Raw genomic sequence first — 23,222 nt, forward strand, 5'->3', positions numbered from 1 at the left:
CGTTGGAACCCCACAGGAAAGAGGAGCGGGAGGCCGCCCGGCATATTCCGGGGTGCCATATATTTCCCCAATCCTGTGCCCTACGCAGCCGGCGAGGGCGACCAGGCAGGGAGGGACCCAGCGCTGCGAGGTCTCCAGGCACCGAGAGTGTCCCCGGCCGGTCTGTGGGTCCGAAGCTTTCCCGCAGGGGGCAGTGCCGCCCGCCGGCGCGCGGATCCGGTGGGAGGGGTGTGGAGCCGGTGCGGAGTTCTGGGGGCTCTCGGGAAGAAAGTTAGGGGATGCCTAGGGGTGGGGGCGGGACCCGAGCGGTCGGCCGGAGGGTGGGGACAGGGCCGCGGGGGTGCAGGGTAGGGCGCGGGGAGGGGGTCTGGGCGAGTCTGGGCGCGAGGGCGGTGCAAGCTGCGGGGAGGCGCAGCCCCGGAAGGTGTGAGCGAGCGGCAGGCGAGTGTGAATGCGAGTGTGTGCGCGCCGGAGCTCTCCGGGTTCTGCGAGGCGCGCGGGTGTCAGCTTGCAGCAGGGCTCCTCCCTCCGGCCCCCCTGGCCCGCGCGCCGGTCCCTCCTCCCTTTCCCCGCTCGCCCCTCCCCGGCGGGCCAGGCGCTGGGACACCCCGGTGGAGCAGGCGGCGGCGGCAGCGAGTTGGGGAGCCCCGGGCTCCGCGCTGCCGGTGGGGCCCGAGCCGAGCCGCCCCCGCCCCGGCCCGGCCGCGCCGGCCCAGCTTCCCTCCGGGCCACGCCCTGTCAAACTTTGTTGCTGCGGCCGCCGCGGCGGCGAGCGGAGCGGGCCGGCCAGCGGGAGGGAGGGAGGGGCGGGCGCCGGGCCGGGCGCGGGCGGCGAGGGGCTCCGAGAGCGGCGGCCCCGGCCCGCGGCCCCACCATGCCCCAGCTCGGCGGCGGCGGCGGCGGCGGCGGGGGAGGCGCCGGCGGCGGCGGCTCGGGCGCCGGGGCGGCCGGCGGAGGGGATGACCTCGGGGCCAACGACGAGCTGATCCCCTTCCAGGACGAGGGGGGCGAGGAGCAGGAGCCGAGCAGCGACAGCGCCTCGGCGCAGCGGGACCTGGACGAAGTCAAGTCGTCCCTGGTTAACGAATCGGAGAACCAGAGCAGCAGCTCGGACTCGGAGGTGAGGAGGCTTCCGCGGCCGCCCCGGGGGACCCCAGCCCCGCGCTCGCTCACCCGCCTTCGCCTTTGTGTCTCCTCCGTAGGCGGAGAGGCGTCCGCAGCCCGCCCGGGACGCTTTCCAGAAGCCGCGGGACTATTTTGCCGAAGGTAAGTGCCGGCCCCGGCAGCCCCCACTCCCGGCCCCGCGGCGCTCGGCGCTTCATCTCCGGCCGATCTCGGTACCCCTTACCCCCGTGGCCGTGCCCCTGCCCCTGCTCTCCGCCCCTGTCGGCCTCAGCAGTCCTGGGGCGCTCGTGGGGGGCGCTCTGGTGTCCGGTCCCCACTCCGGGTCCCTAGCCGCGGCGCTGTCCCGGGGACCCCGACCTTACCCCCTCCTTGGTCTTGCCCGCAGTGAGAAGGCCCCAGGACGGCGCGTTCTTTAAGGGTCCCCCCTACCCTGGGTACCCGTTCCTGATGATACCGGACCTGAGCAGCCCGTACCTCCCCAACGGACCCCTGTCTCCGGGAGGAGCGCGCACGGTGAGTGCCCGTCCCGCTGCGCCGGGGCGGGTGGGCGGCCGGGGCCCGCGAGATGCGCCCCCGGGCTCGGCGACAGGGTGGGGGATGGGGGATGGGGCCGTCCCGTGAGGATCCTGGGCAGAACTTGCTTACGGGGTTGAACTACTCTGGCGGTCGAGGGTTAGGCTGCTCTAGGCAGTGCCTGCATGAAAGGAAAGTGCCTTTACATGCTCCCCTTTTGCTGGGGAGCGGCTTTGGGGTACACCTCTGGGGTCCTCCTTGGTCTCCAGAATTCTTTGCCCGCACTAAAGGGAAACTTGGATTTGTGCCGGTTGGGCGGGGGTGTATGTGTGTGTGTGTGTGTGTGGGGTCTCGCTTCCTTCCTGGAAATCGGTCAGCTTTCCCTGGCAGTTGGGCAGTGGGGCCGGGGGAGCGGGGTTGGCGACGCTGCCCCACGACTCCAGTTTCGCTGGGCGGCTGTGAGTTCGTTCCTAAGAAACCCAGTATTCGTGGCGGGTTATTCACACACACCCCTCCCCACCCCCAGCCCTCGCGCGGGGGCCTCAACTTTTCTGTAGAGCTCGGGATTTTAAACTCGCCGAGATGATTTCGAGGGCGAATCGAGGCATTCTTCAAGTTGAGGAACTTGGCTTTTTCGCCCTTTGTTGCCGGCTTTTCTCATTTAAAGCGAGCGCTGCGACACTTTAAACCTGTTAATGGGCGCGCATTGTGTGCTGCGCGCTGGCATTTAGAGCCGTGATTAAGCAAATTGACCGGGCCCCAGACGACGTGCAAATGAGGGCGGATTCCTTCGCCCCCTCCCTGGCTCTAACTCCCGCCCCCCGCGTCGCGAGGGGCACAGCCCGGGGCTGGCCAGGCTTTTTTGTCCCCTGAGTTGCCACCCCACCCGAGGGCCCGCTGCCCAGGTGCTAGGTCCGATGGCAGATCTTGAGTGAACACCTGCCTACTATGCGCCAGGCTCTTGCGCGCTGCTGCTTGGGCGCCTGCACGCCGTAGTGGTTCACTTTGCTCCCTGCCCGGTTTCCCAGTGCCCGCCAGTTCGCGCTGTTGTTGATTCGGGGTGGAAGGTGTTTGGCGCCTTAAGAGCTGACCCGACAAACTCACTTTATGCTCAAGTTGTCCTTAAATAATAATCATAGTTAAAGGGCTGCCTGGGAAACGCTGGTGCTGAATGGACCATCCCTGCCGTCATGGTACAGTGGTCGGTGGAGAGTGGAGACATCTGCCGCCGGTTCAGTGGGGCCGCTCTGCCGGCCGGTTGGGGTGTGGGAGTGGAGGTTGGGGACTCTGGCCAACCGAGAGCAGAGTGGAGCCGCACAGCCCTCTCCTTTCAAGCAGGGAAGACCCTGCACCTTTGGCCCTGCCTTGGTGCATCCTGGGAACTCCCGAATGTAAGTCCTGAATATGAGCTGGATGCGGGCATCTGGCTGTTGCTTTTTCTCATTCATGTTAAAAGAAAAATGTGTGAGTAAAAGTTGAGCAAAACAAACTGCAGTAACGTCGTTCAGGTTTTCACAGATTCTCTTCCGTGTCCGCAGATGTGGCTCAGTTCTGAAAGTTTTAGTAGGGTTTCTGTACGTGTGTGTGTGTGAAAAGGTAGGTCACTACACTATCAGAGTCCCTTTTCTCCATTTTACCTTTAGTTGTCTGGGAAAAGGAGTTTGGCATTTCTGTGAGTCAGCACCGATCCATGTCCTGGTGCAGGTAAAGTCGCCAGAAATGTTCCAAATATGACTAATTTTTTCACTCAAGCTAGCTATTCCTTTCCCCTTTCTCACCAGGGCATTTTGATTCTTCCTCTTTGAATGGTGACGACTGCCAGTCTTCATATGCTGCTCTTCCCCTCCCCCTCAGGAGCCCAAATGGGACAGATTTTGTTTGTGTCAGTCCCCTACTTTCTTTTACCATCTTCTACCACCCTTCCTTCTTTCTACCATCTTACATATACTTTTGCCTAAGAGCTTCCAAAGGCTGCTTCTTTTTGGTACTGGCTATTCCTGATTACTGCATCCAGGCCTGCATGGGATTTTTGGAGCCCTCCTTGAGGAAGCCAGCCTTTCCCCTCTGTCCCTTTTGACTGTCCCTGCTCATTCCTGCAGTTGTTCCCTGCCTGAGCCCATGTCACTGTCCTGCTTTTTGAGCCTCCAAGAACACTCACCCTCTCCCTGTTGATCCTTCATACGGGACCTAGTATGTCCTGCCTCACTCTCCTGTTTCCATCTTGCCTCCCTGGTGAATTGCCCTTGCAGAAAAGTAAGTTCAATGCCTCCATTGTTTCTGTGCCCCTTATGTGTCTGTCATTGTATTTTGACCTGCCTGGTTACAAAGTTTATTGAAGTTTCCTGCCGTTAGATCAGCTCAGTAGAACCTGCTAATTTGACTCTATCCTTGGGCATCAATGACTGTTAGGAAAGCAAGGGAGGAAACACTTAAGCACTTGATTGTCTGGACTGTAGGACTGAGATGATGCTTTTCCTTTGGATGATTATATTAATGTGATTAATGATTATATTAATGTGATACTGTAGGCAAACTATAGGTGCAGACAGTGGGCCTCTGTAGGGGTCCCTGCCTGGTAAAAGGAATGTATTGATAGAGAGATATGGGGGGGAGAAGGGGGAGGAAGGTGGCTGAAGGGTGAGGGGGGTGGTGGATTATATGATCTGGTCTCTCTTTTAGCAGCCTGTCTTTTTTGGTTTCGCATCTGAGTTTCACAACCTTAGTTCTTGCTGCTCTAAGGCCTATAAGTGGTATAAAATTGGGTGACCTTAGTTCTCTTACACCCTAACGCTTTCTGGAAATACCAGGCCAGAGGCAAACGTGAGGTTTGGCTGGAGCGTTCTCAGGGTATTAATTGACCCTAGGAATAGTATTAATTGACCCTAGGAATAGCAACAGGGCTGCAGCACCCTCACCCACTGGCAAAATTCCTTCTGGGACAACTGGGGGCCGGCCAGTCCTCCAGTCTGGCCATCTCCTCCCCGTTCATTACCTTTGCCCTCCACTCTGGTTTGGCTGGGAGGCTGGGAAGTGGCCTCTTCCTGAGGCTCTTTAGAGAAGAGGTCCCCTTAACCCGGGGTGTGTGCCAAGCCTCCGAGCCGTGATTCATTCTCATCTGAAGCTCTGGGGACCCTGTGGCCTGTGAAGAGAGGAACAACGGCCACAAATCACTTTTCACTCCTTCCAGTAGTCACACGAAATTATACATTCATTCATGAAAAGGCTTCACCAGTTCACTAAACCACCTTGGTGCTGTTGACTAGAATTTGGTTAGGAAAATGTAAGTCAGCACAGAAGAAAGCAGATGTCAAAAATAGTTGGACTAATCAGAGCCACAAAGAAAATGCAGCTTGTGGTTCAGCGAGTGAGCAGCAAAGTGACAGGCGTTTGACCGTGACCACAGTGTGAGTGCTAATGACATTTTGGAAAAGAGCACTTCCAGGTAGGGTTGCTGAGGAAATCTATAGTTTGGGGTCCAGTGTATACATTTTAGAGCTGCCTTTGTGCAGCTCAGGCACCAAGTTATTCATAGATTTCTCAGACCATCACAACTCAGATTTCTGTAGGAAATTACTCTGTCCTCCAAACAAGTCCTTCGCATCCCACTGCTTCCCATGGGCAGTCCTGCTGATATCCTGGGTGCTCCTGTTTCCTTCCTGACACAAAGGAGTCCAAGCAGAAATCTTTGTGTACGTATAGAGATGTTTTCTGGTTTTTAGGAGTTGTATGTAAAAGCCAAGTATTGATAAAACCTCTTCTTTTGGAAGATCGGTATAAACATGCTGCTTTTGGGAAAGTTCTTTTAAGCCATTTCATCTAAATATAACTTCTGTTCTATTTTTCTCTAAATATAACTCAGGGTTTAATGAGGGCTTTTCACATGGAATGAGCATTTACGAGGGCCTTGCCTGCGTTGCTGAAGTTTTGGCACTTAGATTTCTGGGGTGACAATTGATGACAAACTCTGTGGAGGGACTCAAACCCTGTCAGTCCTTTTTCTTTGGGTGGGTGGATCTGACAGAGAATACCTGCTTGCTCTGTTACAATTTTGGAAAGGTTTAGGCTGGTCTGATTCTTTAGTGATCTTACTTCTGGGGAATCTTGAAAAAGTAGGCCAGCACATGTACAGACACACACACACACACACACACACACACACACACACACACACACACACACACACACACACACACACACACACACACACACACACACACACACACACACACACACACACACCCCTAACCTTCAATACAGAGTGTTCCAGCCTTTACAGTGATGTGCAAATTTACCCAAAAAAATTGTGGCATAAAAAGGAATTTAAATGATTAACTCATTGGAAAATGCATAATGTAAAGATCCTATATTCGAACTTAAGAGTCCATTTTTACTTGCTAAAACTGGGGAAATTCAGATTGGCATCCCTAAGATAAAAGTCATAACGCGGGCTTCCCTGGTGGTGCAGTGGTTGAGAGTCCGCCTACCGATGCAGGGGACGCGGTTTTGTGCCCCGGTCCGGGAGGATCCCACATGCCGCGGAGCGGCTGGGCCCGCCAGAGCAGCTGGACCCGTGAGCCATGGCCGCTGAGCCTGCGCGTCCAGAGCCTGTGCTCCGCAACGGGAGAGGCCACAGCCGTGGGAGGCCCGCGTACCGCAAAAAAAAAAAAAAAAAAAAAGTCATAACGCCTTGACATCCTCTGATATTTATTGTAGGCCTATCTTGGTCATTGACTAAGGGACTGTGGGAGTTAGGCTGAATTAGACCCAGCTTTGCCCTGAAGGACCTAAAAATCGAGTTAGGAAGAAGTGATGTTAGTACCAACCACTATAACAGGAAGTCCACGTTAAGAGTCAATAAAATTCAGAGAAGAATTTTCAGAATAAAAAGAATAGAAAAATTGTCTTGGGCTGGCATGGTCAAGGAGGGCAGGTAAAGGAAGTTGTTTTAGACTAGTCCCTGAAACTCATCACTCTTTAATTCAAAGTAATTTTTGTTAACTATAAAAAATTTAAACAGTACAAAGGTATTTAGAGTGAAAAGCGGAAGTCCTGCACGTACATCTGAAAGTAGAAGCCAGCACAGGGAGAGCAAAGGCATGGAGTGGGGTAGAAGTTCAGGGCCATTTGGGATAATGCAAGTTTTTCCATTTGCCTGGAAGGGTAAGGGGCCAGACCTTGAATGCCAGTGAAGGAATCTGGCCTTATTCAAGAAGTAGCAGAGTACCATCCAAAGTTCTGCTGGGAAATAATGTGACTCGTACATGTGCTTAAAAGGATAATAAGGATTGTGGGGAGAGGACCTGGGAGGAGCTAGAATGCTTGCGAGACTCGCAGGAGGCCAGGGGCGAGGTGAAAGGGGCTTAAGAGTATCTGAATGGAAAGGAAGGGTAGCATGAGGGAGACTGGCAGGGTTGCTTGAGTTTGCGTGGGAAGAGGTGGTGGATGGATGGAAGGGAGGGAGGGAGGGAGAAAGGGGCTGATGTCGCAGTCAACTCCTGGTGTCTGAGCCTGGGAGACGGGGTGTGACTTCTGGCAAGTGGGGCCCTGGCCCTCCATCTTTGCCTCCCCAGTGCTGGACAGATGCTTATGAACTGTTGTAGCAATAACAGCCCACGCGGTCTGTCAGAGGGTCTCACTTAGAGGCACTGCTCAGTCTCGTTGGAGAGGCACTGGGTTTGAGGGGATATTGAGGGAATAGTTGAAGCTTCAGCAACAGGATGATGCAAGGGAGCAGGAGAAGAAAGGAAGGAGTGCTCACTCAGAGCAGAGAAGTCACTGAGGGAGGATGGAAAGGGGTCTCTGCCGAGGTGGGAGGAGAGCTTAGGGACTGCGACTGCACGGAAGCTGGAGGGGAGGGAAGGGGGTGGGATGCTCCTTAGTGTCAGATGCCACAGAGAGAGGGGAGAAGAGGACTGAGGACTCAAAAGGAGCTTTGGGAATTCACTAATCAGGAAGTAATTGGTGCCTGCAGAGAGCAGTATTCCAGGCAAGTGATGATGAGAACGGTAGGTAGGCAGAGATGCTAGCCTCAGGCTTCTTCGTCGGGTGTCGAGGTGCTGTAACCAGGACTGGTCCTGCCGTGTGGCCCGTCCCTCACTCCTCAGCCAGAACCCACACCAGACTCCCACACGTGCGAGCAGCCTCCTGCCTTACACATTTCACTTTCTATTTCCCGTAACCTGGAAGGTGCTGGAAAACCAGACTCTGGGCAACCCATTTAAGAAGATGGGCTGTGGCAAAGAGAGGGATGGGAAGGGCTGCAGGCTCCGGAGAGAGTCCATGTAGGATCCTGGAGTGGGAGCTTGTTTGTACTAGCGGTAGGGTAGGGTGGAGGGTAAATGGGGAGGAAGAGGAGGAAGAGATGAGATTGAGAGCTTCGGGACGAAGGCAGTGTTCTTCCCTCATAGATGGAGATGCTCCATGGCTCCACCCACCAACAGTAGGTATTGTTCTCTCCACTCTGCGGGTGAGCCCAAGCGTTGAAGAAGGGGATGTAGAAAAAAAGCGCAGAGGTGGAGTTGCAGAAATCGAGGGGGAGTGCATTGGTTGTCTAGATGACTTTGGGATTATCAGTAAAAACCAAGAGCAAGTTGGCTGGGGTTTTGTTGGCAGTAGGGAGACCACAGGCCCTTCCTCTGTACCCAGTTACAAAGCCAAACTTGTTGGGAACCTTTTAGCTACATGTGAATAATGAGATGTTTGTGCATTGATTGAAAGATATGACATACTTGGGAAATTTTTCCTCTTTTTATTGTCTGGAGCTGGCTGACTTTGAAGGGGGATAGAGGTGAGGATCAAAACACAGCTCATTTTCAGTCAGGGACAGATGTTGGCATGTGTTAAGTTATTGGGGATGGGAAAGGACTGGGAAAAAAAAGCATGTAGAGAATTGCCCCATATTGGCTAATCTAATAATGTATTTTTAGAGGAGGTTTTTATAAGTCCCATGTGTTACTGTTCTCTCCCAAACTGGATTAGATTTAGGGAGCAGTGAAATAATTGCAGTTTCCAAAACCTTGGCATTTGGGAATGAAGGGACATGGGGGGAGTGAAGGGGGCTTGCCTTTTCCTCTATACTGTGTGTGCCGCCCAGGGAACAACTCTGGGGCACTGGGCAGCTTCTTTCTGAGATGCTGAGTTATCCCTCGATCGCCAGGTAGCTTTAAGGTTCTAAAGGTTTTAGGTTCAGAATCCTAAGTCTTTCCTTTTCATTATGTGTACAGCCTACAGATTTTCATGGGGAAATGACCTTTTAGTTTACAAGTACATTTTGAAGTTTGAAAATTAAATCATAAAGATGTTTTCCTGAACATGACCCTTTTCATGAGATTTTGTGGAAGTAGTAAGGGACGATAACTCCAGTCACCTGGAGCTCTCAGGACAGGCAATGAAGTCACACATACACTTTCAAACTGTTATAGCAGTTTAGAAATCTGTTCCATTCAAGAGGAGGAACAAGACTGCAAGTGTTCACCCCAATTGTGGAAAATAAGTGTAAACAAAAAATTCACAGAAGAAACTACGAACGCCTACTAATTACGTGAAACTATGTTCAGCCTCCCAGGTAGTCAGAAATGTTCATAAAGATAAGCACTATTTTTTGGCCACCAAATTAACAAAGGTTTTGTCTTACTGAGACTGTTCAGTGCTGGCAAATGTACGGTGAACTGGGTGCTCTTAGTTGCTGTTCCTGAAGGGTGTTGACAGCCCACTGCATTGGGAAAGCACTTGGCAATGCTTGCTAAAACCTTAACATTTGATTGCTTCTGACCTAAGGAAGTAGATACTTGCTATTCCCATTTTGCTGCTGGGCAGACCGACTTGTAGAGGTCAAGTATCTTGTTCAGGGTCACGCAACTCATGGACAGCACAAAGATTTTAACTTGGTTGTGAGTGCCAAGGCTGGGTCTTCCCATTTCACCCTTGTGACTTTCCACGCATGCCTGATGTCACTAGCTCCTCCCCCTCTTGGGAGAAGGGCAGCTGACCTTTGTCTCCCAGTTCAGAAATCCTGACGTGAGTTACCAGTCAGGGTGGAGGGCAGGTAGATTTGTTCCAACTTTACAAATCGGACCTGGGAAGGTACCTTCCCAAATAAACAGTTGTGTAAGTGAGTGAGCGGCTTTGGTTGAAGTTCTTCGTCCAGTGCTATCTGTGCTCTACAGGCATCAAATAACCTTTAGGTGGCAGCCCCAGGAATTTTACCGCCACGTTACCTTCCTTCAGAGAAAAAGTGGTTGTCTGTTAACAGAGACATGAACTTTTCTGAACTGGGGGACTGTTTTTTCCTGTTGAGATCAGTGAGGTTGGAAGAATACACAAGTGTGTCTTTGGGGTGGAAGGAGGTGGGAGGGGCAGGCTTGCTCGCTACCCCTGCAATTTGGATTACAACGTAGTTTGGTTGACAAACCAAGCTCTGGTGAACCAAGTATGCAAATATTATTTCCTTATTGTGCGTTTTATAAAATATTTTATAAATTGGTTGCTTTTGTTAAAGTTCTTTACAAGTTAAAAATAAGTCCCAATCACCTGTAACTCTGAGTAAATTGACTGTTAAAGAAATAAATACTAGATTTTTACAGAGAATTGCAGAGAATGTGTTAGTCCCCACCACCACCCCTTTCCTGTGTGTGTGTGTGTGTGTGTGTGTGTGTAAGATGGTTTGAAATTAGGAATCAGGTAATTTGATATCTTTTTATTCACTTACCAAATTTATCTTCCAGGTGGTCTCTTTCTGAAAACAGTAGCATGGTGGAAAGAGTAATAAGGGGCTTCCAAGTCTGGTTAATAGAAGTTGGGGAGGCGCCGGGGGTCCTTTCTAAGCCCTCTTGGAGATCTGTGTATTACAAGGCATTAATCTTGGCGAGATAAATGTCTTATATACTTCATAACGTGGATGGGGCCGTTATTTGTAGGAATATCTATAGAAAGTGTGTTGTGTGGAAAAACAAAGATGTAAATATGAGATAGTAACTGTGATTAAGAAATAGATGGATCTGATGATAAGGAAGAAAAGCAAAAGAAGTAGGAATGAGCAGTATGAAAAGTTGAGTTTGTGATTGACATGTACACACTACTATATTTAAAATAAATAACCAACAAGAAAAAAAAAAGGAAAGAAAAGCTGATCAATTTACAAGTCCAGATTTGTTGGCAGTAGTGATTTCTGATATTTTTAGGACTATACTGTTTCCGTAAATTCCAAAGATTATATACCAGAGTCACTAGAGTCAGCTGGATTTATAAGACATACCTTCTAGGAGTGCATTGGGGGTTCCTCCCTGAGTTTCTTGTGCAGGGGACTCCACATGGGTACCCTGCAGCCCTCTGAGCTGGAAGGGACCATCCAGCTCACCCCAGTGGTGAGAAACACAAGCTCAGGGAGATCGTAGGCTTGCCCAAGATCAATTATGAGTGATGGAAACAGGACTAGAGCTCAGCTGCACCCCCTGGAGCTTTACCCTCTCCACTACTCAGGGAGATCGACAGCAACCCTGGCAGAAAGCCATGCTATGGAGAAAATGCATCTCAAAGTATTTCTTTATTAAACTAGAACACCTGACCCATGATAAATGATTCATAGACATTTGTTGAATGTCGACAGCATGAATATTTAAACATCAATATTTAAAAAAAACAGCCTTGTAGGCATCTGCAGTGGTCCAGGGTGCTGTATCACACCATTTACAACTGTTACCACATCTGATAGTACCACCTCTGTTTTATCCACGAGGAAACTGAGCCTGAGAGAGTAAGCGAGGGTTCCAGAGACACCTCTCCAGAAGGTCGTAAAGCCATCGTTCCAATCACAATGCTGCAATTTCCCCTCTACTGAAAGTGGACGGCCAAATTAATGTGAAAATGCCATTTGGAGCAAGATAACAAAGAAATGGTGTGTGAACAAAAAGTGACTAATGAGTAACATCTCTGCATTCATTCTTTTCAGTGGCCTTCCCAGCCCTTTAACAGGAGGAACTTGTAGTCACTGCTTCTGCCTGGGGTAGAGTCAGAGCCTTAATGGTTGGTGTCTTTATAGTTTCAGAGATGGTATTTGTTGCGATCTTAATCTTCCTTTGCTTTTCTGTGCTGTGCAGCTCCATGTAATCTATGTTTTTCCCCTTCAGTTTCCCTTGTGTTTTCCTCTGACATCTTGAGGTACTAAACTTGGATCTTAGATACCACAATATGCAATATTGGTATATGCATCTGTTGACTTGGTCTACTGCCTACTTCCACTCCTGACCAGCCCCACTTGCTTGTACATGTGTGAATATTAGTTTGTATGTAAATTAGATACAGTCATTGCTTACTAATCATATCATCTATTTAAACATTTCCAGACGGGATACATAGAGGAGAGGTATAGCGGGAGTCTTAGAGATTCGTGAGATGAAAACACTTCGTACTTCTACTTTACAACATAAGCGTTTCTGTTAATAAAATGATTGTCGGGGAGAGAGACATTGGTCTGAAGCTTTGGAGTGGGAAAGAGATCATCCTCATGGGCATGTTCCCGGGCCTCCTAAGGAAAGTTAATGCAGGAAGAGGAGGGGATGGTGAGAAAGTCCAGAGATGGGGAGAACACCTTAGTAAGCTGCTCCTTTGAGCTTGCACCAAAAGAGAGGAGAGAGGAATGGTGGAGAGAAGCCCGAGGCTTGAGGGGTAGAAAAGCATACTCCACTGACCAGCGATATTTGTGGCTAAGGGGTCTGGGACTAGGATTTGGCCGCAGTCAGTCAGGCCTTGGACCCTAGCCCAGCCATGGTCTGGCTGTGTACCCCTGTGCCCTAGGGCCCTCTTAGGCAAAATGGGGATAGTGGTAGTGTTTGAGGGTCACTGAATTACATTTTGACTGAATGGACTGTGTTTTAAAACCAGGATTTTTCCAAGGCTAAAACTAAATATCATAGGATGAATCTCTGAGATATAGAAAGAAATCAGAAATGTCATCAAAATAATTTACAGTATTATTACAACTTGATTAAGATGTTTAGTGACCAAAAAAATTTTTTAAACACATTTTTAAAAATAAATTTATTTATTTACCTTTGGCTGCATCGGGTCTTCGTTGCTGCATGGCCTTTCTCTAGTTGTGGGGAGCGGGGGTCTCTCTTTGCTGCCGTGCACGGGCTTCTCATTGTGGTGGCTTCTCGTTGCGGAGCACGGGCTCTAGGCGCATGGGCTTCAGTAGTTGTGTCATGTGGGCTCAGTAGTTGTGGTTCATCGGCTCTAGAGCGCAGGCTTAGTAGTTGGGGTGCACGGACTTAGTTGTTCTACGGCATGTGGGATCTCCCCGGAAAAAGGCTTGAACCTGTGTCGCCTGCATTGGCAGGTGGTTTCTTAACCACTGTGCCACCAGGGAAGCCCTCAAATGTCTTTTGAAGTAAAAAAAAAAAAACATTAAAAAATTTTGCTGGGGCTGGGGGGTGTCTGGAATGGCCCCAAGACCTGTGTTATACTTAGTTGTCATGTATCTTTAGTCTCCCTCAGTCTAGAACAGTTTTCTTTTTTTTAAGATTTATTTATACATTTTATATTTTATTATTGCTGCTTTGGGTCTTTGTTGCTGCACACGGGCTTTCTCTAGTTGCGGCGAGCGGGGGCTACTCTTCGTTGCAGTGTGTGGGCTTCACATCGTGGTGGCTTCTCGTTGCAGAGCACAGGCTCTAGGCGTGCGGGCTTCAGTAGTTGTAGCACACGGGCTTCAGTAGTTGTGGCTCGCAGGCTCTAGAGCACAGGCTCAGTAGTTGTGGCGCACGGGCTTAGTTGCTCCGCGGCACATGGGATCTTCCCGGACCAGGGCTTGAACCCGTGTCCCCTGCATTGGCAGGCGGATTCTTAACCACTGCGCCACCAGGGAAGTCGTAGAACAGTTTTGTTTCGTTTTTTTTTGCGGTAGGTGGGCCTCTCACTGTTGTGGCCTCTCCCGCTGCGGAGCATAGGCTCCTGACGCGCAGGCTCAGGGGCCATGGCTCACGAGCGCAGCAGCTCCGCGGCCTGTGGGATCTTCCCGGACCGGGGCACGAACCCGTGTCCCCTGTATCGGCAGGCGGACTCTCAACCACTGCGCCACCAGGGAAGCCCCAGCACAGTTTTTTGATCTGTCTCTTGTGTTGACTTTGTAAGAATACAAGCCATTTATTTTGTAGGACCTTGAACTTTTTTTTTTTTAATGATGTTTCTTCAAGTAGATTCAGGTTGTTTATTTTGAGCTACAAAACTGCATAATTGATGCAGCATTGATGTCTTTTTCAATGCTTCTCCTAAGCGGTGCCGTCTGTTTTTCCCCATTATACGTGGTGTTAATTTTGATCACTTGGTTAAAAGTTGGTCTATCAGATTTCTCCAAGAGAGTTACTATTTTTCCTTTTTGTAATTAATAAGTGTCTTATGGGGAGATACTTTGAGACTATGTAGATATCCCGTTTCTCATCAAACTTTCGCCTGCTGGTTTTAGCATCTACTGATGTATTTTGCCAGAAACAGTTATCACTGTGGTAGTGGCCAGACTGGTGGTCAGATATTTTTGTTTTATTTATTTATTTTTGCATTTTTTAGTTGAAGTATAGTTGCTGTACAATATTATGTAAGCTACAGGTGTACAGTATACCAATTCACAATTTTTAGAGGTTATACTCCATTTATACTTATTATAAAATATTGGCTATACTCCCTGTGTTGTATAATATATCCTTGTAGTTTATTTTATACACAGTGTTTTGTACCTCTTAATTCCCTACCCCTATATTGCCCCTCCCCCTTTCCCTTTCCCTGCTGGTAACCACTAGTTTGTTCTCTATATCTGAGAGTTTGCTTCTTTGTTATATTCACTAGTTTGCTGTATGTTTTAGATTCCACATATAAGTGATATCATACAGTATTTGTCTTTCTCTGACTTATTTCACTTAACAATAATGCCCTTCAAGTCCATCCATGTTTCTGCAAATGGCAAAATTTTGTTTTTCTTTATGGCTGAGTAATATTGTGTGTGTGTGTGTGTGTGTGTGTGTGTGTGTGTGTGTTGGTCACATTTTTAAAGTTTGACATTTTAACACAGGAACAATTTCTCAGCTCTATGAGTTGCTAGATTATTTCTGTTCTCTATAGCATATTTGTGAATACTGAATAAGATGAAGGAACAAGATATTTTGGTCCTTTTTAAAAGATAATAGTTTGTTCTTCACAGTTTTTGTGGCAGCATCAATCAATCATTAATCAAGAAATTACGGTACATGATTTTGAAATCTTGTGAAATATTGAGGTCGCAGAGTTTACATTCTGTTCTGTGTTCTTCATAGGATGTAAAGAACTTCCTAGTTAGGATTTTTAGGTTTTTATCTGATGACTGGAGTTTCTCACTGTCTGTCTGGATTTGGTTAAATGCAATCCCAGGGTTTCTTTAAACATGTTTTTCTGTCCCCTGTAGTTCTTGAAAATCATTAGCTGGATTTAGATTCTTGATCAAGCTTCAAGGTTCTCTCTCTCTTCTTTAATTTATTATTTTATTTTTTATCTTTTTGGTTCTGTAAATTGACTTTTATAGACTTTATTTTACTTTTTAACTTATTTTTGCAAGGCTCATTCATAGATGTTGTCCTTACACTGTGAGACACTTAAGGTCTGGTTGTCTCTCTGTGATATTAACAGCCACTGAAGATCATCACCCACATCCATTGCTTCCTGAGCAGTTTCAAAATGGCGATAGTCTATGTGTATCATTACTTCTTCATCTATCAGCTGTAATTTTTTTTTTTTTTTTTTTTTTTGCGGTATGCGGGCCTCTCCCGTTGCGGAGCACAGGCTCCGGACGCGCAGGCTCAGTGGCCATGGCTCACGGGCCCAGCCGCTCTGCGGCATGTGGGATCCTCCCAGACGGCGGCACGGACCCGCGTCCCCTGCATCGGCAGGCGGACTCTCAACCGCTGCGCCACCAGGGAAGCCCTGTAATATTTTTTAAAAGAGAAACTACCCTTCGGGACTTCCACGGTGGTCCAGTGGCTAAGACTCTGCCCTTCCAATGCAGGGGGCCCAGGTTTGGTCCCTGGTCAGGGAACTAGATTCCACATGTCACAACTAAGTGTTTGAATGCCGCAACTAAAGATCCTATGTGCCACAACTAAGACCTGGCACAGCCAAATAAATAAATAAATATTAAAAAAAGAAAGAAACTACCCCTCATCAACTATTAGTTACCTTAGATCAGAGGTCAGCAAACTGAGGTCCACAGGCTAAATCCAACCCAATATTTATTTTTGTAATTAAAGTTTTATTGAAACAGCCATGCCCATTCGTTTGCATATTGTCAGTGGCTGCTTTTGCACTGCAAGGGCTGAATTGAGTAGTTGTCAGTGAGGCCATAATTGGCCCACAGAGCTGAAAAGATCTGGCCCTTGACAGAAACAGTTTACTGACCCCTGCTCTAGATGATGTGGAAAAAGCAATTTAAATATTTGATTCTTTCCCCAGTTTTCAGTTGGTTTCCAATTACCCTGCAAAGGTGACCACTGAAGTTATTTCTTAAAATATCGTTACAAATTCATAGACTTAAACCTATTTGGTATGTAGTTCAGTCGATTTACAATTATTATCTTTATTGAAACTCAGATTGCCCCATCTTTAGCCAGTGGGAGGCTCATCAAGATGGCTCCTGAGTCTTTCTGTGTACGCAGTCCTAGTGGTCTTGTGGTCTTTGATGCTTCCCTGATGACTGGTGTGGTTCCAAGTTCATCTTGTGGATTTCCTGCTGCAGACCTGGAACCAGCCACTTCTAGGAGCTCTGCTTCCTTTCAGTGTAATACGTTGTTTATAGACCATAGTCAGAATGCGAAGGGTGCGTGTATATATAGGTCCTAAAGGTTTATTCCGTTTAATGTATGAGCATACCAGGCAATCAGTAGAATTTAAAAGTAGAATATAATATGCATGTTGTAATTTTAAAACAATCACATTTTTGTTCTAAAAGTATGTAATGTGCTCTATTTTTAATGTACTTTTAGTCTTAATAAGGTTAATTAATCCTCCTATTTATTTAGTAATTGTAGTTGTAGATTAGAATTGCTTTCTATGAAATTAACATCTTTCATGCTTATATTTTATTCTTTCAATAAAATATATACATATCTGCTTCTGCCAACTGCTAGCATTTCAACGGATAAAGCTCATAAGATTTCCACTCAGATTACCTGTGGAATGCTTCCGTGTTTTTGAAAGGGCACGTTCAGGTAATGACAGCAAAGCCAAACATGCTTCCTTTACTTATTTCTCACATTGTGACACTAATTAGATGGATATGTGGGTCACCTCTGTGACCACGTGACCATCCATCATGCAGAAGCTCAGGCCTTCTGAAGACCGAAGCCACAGCTGAACAACACAGTTACATTGAATGCTGAGGCCGAGGCCATATTTTTTATATTCCTGGGACCTACTTCATGGTTGCAAAGATAAAAGTTGTACAGGGGCACAAAGAACAACGCCTGGTCCATAGTAAGGACTTCGTTAAGGTAAACTCATCATCAGCTTTGGTGGTCCTGGGTTTTCAGGCCTCCCTAGCCCCTGGGAAGTGTAGTCTCTAGTCTCTATATGGTACCATTCCCTGGGCAAGCGCTTATGTTCAGTTTTGGATTGCTGGTTTTCTAGAATCCATATTCTTAGCAATCCTGGCTGTCATATTTCCCTTTCGATTACCATTGCCCCAGCACAGTGCCTTGTACACAAAATCTGTACTGTGTGGATATTGGTTTAATTGCATTTCTCTCTTTTTAATATATCGTATATAATAAAATAAACAGCAAAAACCTGTCTTCCTCCTGGACATCTTTAGACTAACAAGGGAAATCATTTTTCACTTCTGAGACCTTTCAGGGCGTAATCTTCAATACATTGATCTTTGGTGGGTTGATCATTTTAATTTTAATTTTTATCAAGATTTTCTCAGTTAATTCCAGTATTCAGGCTGTACATTCTTTTAAAAATGAAGCAGATTTCTATGCTGGAGACAGAGTGCCCACGGGTGTGTAGCTGTGGACAGTCAGTCCTTCATCTGTGATGCTGGGAGTATTTAGCAGTTGTGGAAGCCATATGTTTTTAGGCCTTTGCCAAGGAAAATACTTTAGAATTACATTAGCAACTCCAAGGTATTTTGGCTGTTCTGAATGGACACATGATAGTTTTCCAATTACATAAACTAGAGCTTTTGTTTTCTGCTGAACTTTCTTATAGGCTATGGGAATAATAGTGCCTCTATCAGCATTTCCCAGAGTAACATCCAGGGGATGTTAAGAGTTAGTCCTATTGCTTCATTTCTGCAAGGCTTCTGGGGCCTTTAACATGCCAGTGTGCACTGCGAATCTCTTAGAGAGGAGTGTATTACGCAGGATTCCTTGGGCTTATTCGATCAAGGCTTTCCTTGTGCTTGGAATACTACCCTCCACCTGGCGTCCCCCACCCCGTGTATAAGTCTCACTGCATACTCCCTGGCTCCCAACCTTAGATGTGGCCCTGCTGCAAATGCTCAGCTCCCTGTACTTGACCATGTTTCTTTGCTGGTAAATATGTGGCTTAACAATGACCTGATACACACTTGTCTTCTCTGAAGCCTGCCCTCACTGAAGAAGTCGGGGAGTGGGTCCGTTCTGTTCTCTATGGGAATCTCAGCATCAGGCATTTAGAATGGCCCTCCATAAGTATTTGTTGGATGAGTGAAGGGATGTAGACCCCTTTATTTCTGAGTAGCATCTTGCGGAACCAGAGCTCTGCCAAACCCACTTTGGGAACCATAGCTCAGTCTTCATTTTCAGTGTGAATAACTAGAGTTCTGTAGACCTTCATAATGCTACTGAATGTACGCAGTGCATCCAACTAGCAGGGAACTGTCAGTACATTTAAAGATGAGGCTCACAGGTGGCCAACAAACACATGGAAAGATGCTCAACATCACTAATTATTAGAGAAATGCAAATCAAAACTACAGTGAGGTATCACCTCACACCAGTCAGAATGGCCATCATCAAAAATCTACAGACAGTAAATGCTGGAGAGGATGTGGAGAAAAGGGAACCCTCTTGCACTGTTGTTGGGAATGTAAATTGATAACAGCCACTATGGAGATTCCTTAAAAAACTAAAAACAGAACTACCATATGACCCAGCAGTCCTGCTCCCGGGCATATACCCAGAGAAAACCGTAATTCGAAAATATACATGCACCCCAGTGTTCATTGCAGCACTGTTTACAATAGCCAGCTCATGGAAGCAACCTAAATGTCCATCAACAGAGGAATGGGTAAAGAAGATGTGGTACGTATATACAATGGAATATCACTCAGCCATAAAAAGGAACGAAAATTGGGTCATTTGTAGAGACATGGTTGGACATAGAGACTGTCATACAGAGGGAAGTAAGTCAGAAAGAGAATAACAAATATCGTATCTTAATGCATATATGTGGAATCTGAAAAAATTAGTATAGACGATCTTATTTACAAAGCAGAAATAGAGACACAGACGTAGAGAACAAACGTATGGATACCAAGGGGGAAGAGAGGGTGGTGGGATGAATTGGGAGATTGGGATTGACATATATACACTATTGATACTATGTATAAAATAGATAACTAATGTTTAGCACAGGGAACTCTACTCAGTGCTCTGTAGTGACCTAAATGAGAAGGAAATCCAAAAAAGAGGGAGATATATGTGTTTGTGTAGCTGATTGACTTTGCTGTACAGTATAAACTAACACAATATTGTAAAGCAACTATACTCCAATAAAAATAAATAAATAAATATGAGGTTCAGTGCTTGAAATAACTTGACTCAGTGGCACATGGTGAATCAGGTGGGATTGGAACCTTCTTTTCCTGATACCTGTCCCTGGGCCCAGTACCCACAGGCCGCCTGCAAGTCCCCTCTCATGTTGTTAGTTACATAAATGGGAACCCGTGTTGAGACTGGTGGGGGAAGGAGAAATCAGATGCCCCTTTGTGTACTCATTAATGCAGGTAGAACAAAAGGCCCAGCTTGGTTTTCAAGTTCAAGTTTGGCTCACATGTGGTCCTCAGTGAAGATTATGATCTCGGATAAATTAAAAACAAATGTTACAGAAGTCGTGATGAGGTAGAAACGGAGTTCGGGATTCTCGTTTTTAAACACTGGGGTAAGCAGAGACCCCTCTTTAAAGCAGACATTCACCTCCCCCTCTTCCACTCTACCTCTCTGCCTATCATTATGATTACTGTTCATTTTCACTTAAATTAGCAAGGCGGGTAGGTGTGTACACGTGGTCTCACGTCAGCGTCCTCGAGTTGGTTCACCAAGCCCCTCGCTTTTCTGAACCAGGCAGACAGACGTTTAGTCAAATCCGCTAACGCATCCAGTGAAAAGGGAATTGCACATTTGGCAAAAATGCCTCCTTCCTTGGGCAAGACCCCCAGCAGCCTGCTGCCCCAGGCGGCTCCTTTTCCTCAAGCGTGCTCAAGGCCAGCGTGCGAGGAGGGAGCACACAGGGTCCCCCTGTATCTTCTCCCCCAGGCTGAGCTCCCGAGCACATTCTTGACTGGAGCTGGGAAGTCCTGGGGCCCGGCGAGTTTACGCACTAAATGGGGCTCTGTATGTCTAAGCCAAATTAAGTCTGCGGGCAGCCTTTACAAGCACAGTGACTGCTTTACAGATGTAAAGAAGCTCAAAAGTACTGTGTATGTTCGTAGCCTCAATCCCTGTAAAGTTTCCACGAGCACATTGCAACGGCTCTGTACACGGAAATTTAGTTCCTCTGTTCTCACCCTGCTTACCTCTTCACTCTGTCAAAGCACGTGTCATATTAATGTGTGTGTTTGTGTGTGTGTGTGTGTGTGTGTGTGTGTACACATGACTAGTTCTCAACCGGGGGCAATTTTGTCCCCCAGGGGACATTTGACAATGTCTGGAGACATTTTTGGTTGTTACGATTTGGTGGGAGAGGGATACTACTAGCATCTCATGGGTAGAGGACAAGGATGCTGCTAAATATTTTAAAAGGCACAGGGTAGTCCCTCACAACAAAAATTCTCTTGTCCCAAATGTTCATAGTGCTAAGGTTGAAAAACACTGGTGTACAAACACATATCATACATGAATAAAACCACACACGTGTGTGTTCACATGCACATATGAATATATGCACACATGTGATTATATGTATACATACATATATGTGCACGTGCATATATGTCTATGCACACACACATACTTTTTTTTTTTTTTGGCGGTACGCGGGCCTCTCACTGTTGTGGCCTCTCCCATTGCAGAGCGCAGGCTCAGCGGCCATGGCTCACGGGCCCAGCCGCTCTGCGGCACGTGGGATCTTCCCAGACCGGGGCACAAACCCGTGTCCCCTGCATCGGCAGGCGGACTCTCAACTACTGTGCCACCAGGGAAGCCCCACATACTTTTTTTTAAGGAGGGACATTAGAGATACTGGTTGGATTTTAGTTACAGTTGAAGAAACTGGGTCCCGGAGAAGCAAAGAGTTACTCACCTCACAGAGCCAGTGAGAAACATAGCAGGGGAATTCCCTGGTGGTTCAGTGGTTAGGACTCCGTGACTTCACTGCCGTGGACACAGGTTCCATCCCTAGTTGAGGAACTAAGATCCTGCAAGCCACGAGGCTGGGCCAAAAAAAAAAAAAAGAGAGAGAGAGAGAAACATAGCAGGACTGGTACCTGAATTTCTCTTCGTTCTGAACAGTACTTTTTGCAGAGGTAACAGTCTCCTTCTTTGAGTGTTCTGTGTCCCAGAGGAATATTGTATACATTAACTCATTTAACCCTCAGAATGACCCCGCAGGTGGGGACTGTGGTTATTCCTGCTTTACTCTGGAGGAAATCAAGCCTCAGAGAGGTCAAGATGCTTGCCTGAGGCCACTCAGCCATGCAGGGGCAGGGACTGGTATAGAGATCACATTTGCCCGGCTCTTCCCACCTGGTACCACCTCCCACTGGGCCACGCGGAGGCTCGTGTGAGCTTGAGGGACGTGGCCTGTACAGAGGAGATGCTGAGCGGGGTGACCCGTGGGGCTCTGTCCAGCGGTTGTATTCTGAGGCTCCAGTTTGGAAATGGTTCGTAATGCCTGAGTGCTGTCTCTGAGAAGCCCTGAACTATGGAACCCACAGAAGTTTAGGTCCCACAGCCCACTGCCTGGTCCACAGCACTGGGTTGGAGGCCTCTGGGGGGAGAGCAGGAATGATGGTGGCAAATCGGTCTGCATGGACCCGGGGAGCTGGGTGGGGCACGACTGGAGAGGCCCCGATGGGTCTCCTGCCTTCCCCTCCTCTCTCCCTCCTTCCCTGCTCAAGGGAGGCCTGGGGGTTACTAGGAGGTGAGGGGCAGTTGGTGGTAATTACTCACCGTTTGTGCCGATGGTGGGCACGGCTTGGTGCCTTCTGGGATAGAGAGAGGCTGGGGGACTCTGTCAGAATGTTGTGTGGAGGACCGAGAGGAGAGCAGGCGTTCTGTGGGAAGGAAGAAGGTTCAGAGTCACCTCCTAGGGAGGTCACTTCAGATCCTCAAGTATCCAAAGTATAAACGAGGCACCAGCCGCACTGCCTTTCAAGCTCTGGCTGCGTGGGCAGCAGCTAGAGAGCTGGCGGCCACGACATCTGCCCAGCAGCTCCCTCAGCCTGTCCTCAGGATCTGACCAGTGAGTGCGCACTTTGCTGCCTTGTCCCCTCTGGCATGGGTGCTCTAGAACGTAGGCAGTCCATTGCCCTCTGTCTGGGACCTCTCTGTCCTTCTGGGTTTGGTGTCTAAGAGACCATCTACAGACTCCATGTGAAGCTGAAACCCATCCAGCGCTCCAGGGTCCGAACTTTCCCGAGGGCTGTCTCAGCACTTTTTAGACGTGTTTTGTTGTGGGAAGATAAGAACCTGTGTAAAAATAATGCCTTCCCTAACCCTGTGCTGAGAGAGGTTTGAGGACAGAGAGAAAGCCCCCATTGCAAGTCCTGAGGAAAAATCATTGCGTTGGAATTGTATAGGTCAGGCTGGAGTAGTTTGGAGAGATGATAAAGTTTCCTGTCTCCTTGCGGGGAAAAAAAACACTCTGGGGTTTTCTGCTCTCGATGTTTCTTTCATTCGCATGTCCTTCTTTAATGGAATGGTATGGTGCCTCTCTGTAAGTGGATATGTGAGCAGAGCAGCATGCTAATTTCTCTCTCAGTCAGGCCTGCCGTGAGACCTGGTTCTTTGGAGATGGTCCAAAACCAAATAGCCACAGCTCACCTGCCGAAGGGCCTCCTGGCACCGGAACCCCCGCCATGCCTTTCTGTCTCTCCCTGGAAGGTGGCCCTCCACCCTAACAAAGATCTCTGTTATGGAAGGACCTCGCCTTTCAATCTCCATCTCTGGTACAAATTGTCTTCCCTTGGGCGAGTTTCTGTCTCCGTGTCGGCTGTGAGGATGTGGAAGCACAGTCGGGCTTTGTGGTGGAGGAGGGCTTTGCAGCGCCCTGGAAGGTGGGATTCAGCCTTGTATACGTGAGTAGCAGCAGGCTGTCTCTTCGGGAAAAGGGGATTTTCCTGGAACGAGAGAGAGGCTGGTGCCCGAGAC

General features: G+C 48.1%; 1 protein-coding gene across 1 annotated transcript in view; it reads left to right on the forward strand.

Moving 5' to 3' along the window:
* Positions 1-874: 874 nt before the first annotated feature.
* Positions 875-23,222, forward strand: part of TCF7L1 (transcription factor 7 like 1) — a gene marked incomplete at its 5' end in the record, with an annotated part of 160,009 nt that continues 137,661 nt past the window's right edge. The window contains 3 exons of the mRNA XM_082671873.1: positions 875-1,120; positions 1,203-1,266; positions 1,511-1,638. Of these exons, the coding sequence (XP_082527999.1) occupies positions 875-1,120; positions 1,203-1,266; positions 1,511-1,638 (438 nt within the window). The remainder of the gene's footprint in view (positions 1,121-1,202; positions 1,267-1,510; positions 1,639-23,222) is intronic.

This window comes from Grampus griseus, assembly GCF_964374135.1.
Source record: "Grampus griseus genome assembly, chromosome: 15".
NCBI lineage: Eukaryota > Metazoa > Chordata > Mammalia > Artiodactyla > Delphinidae > Grampus > Grampus griseus.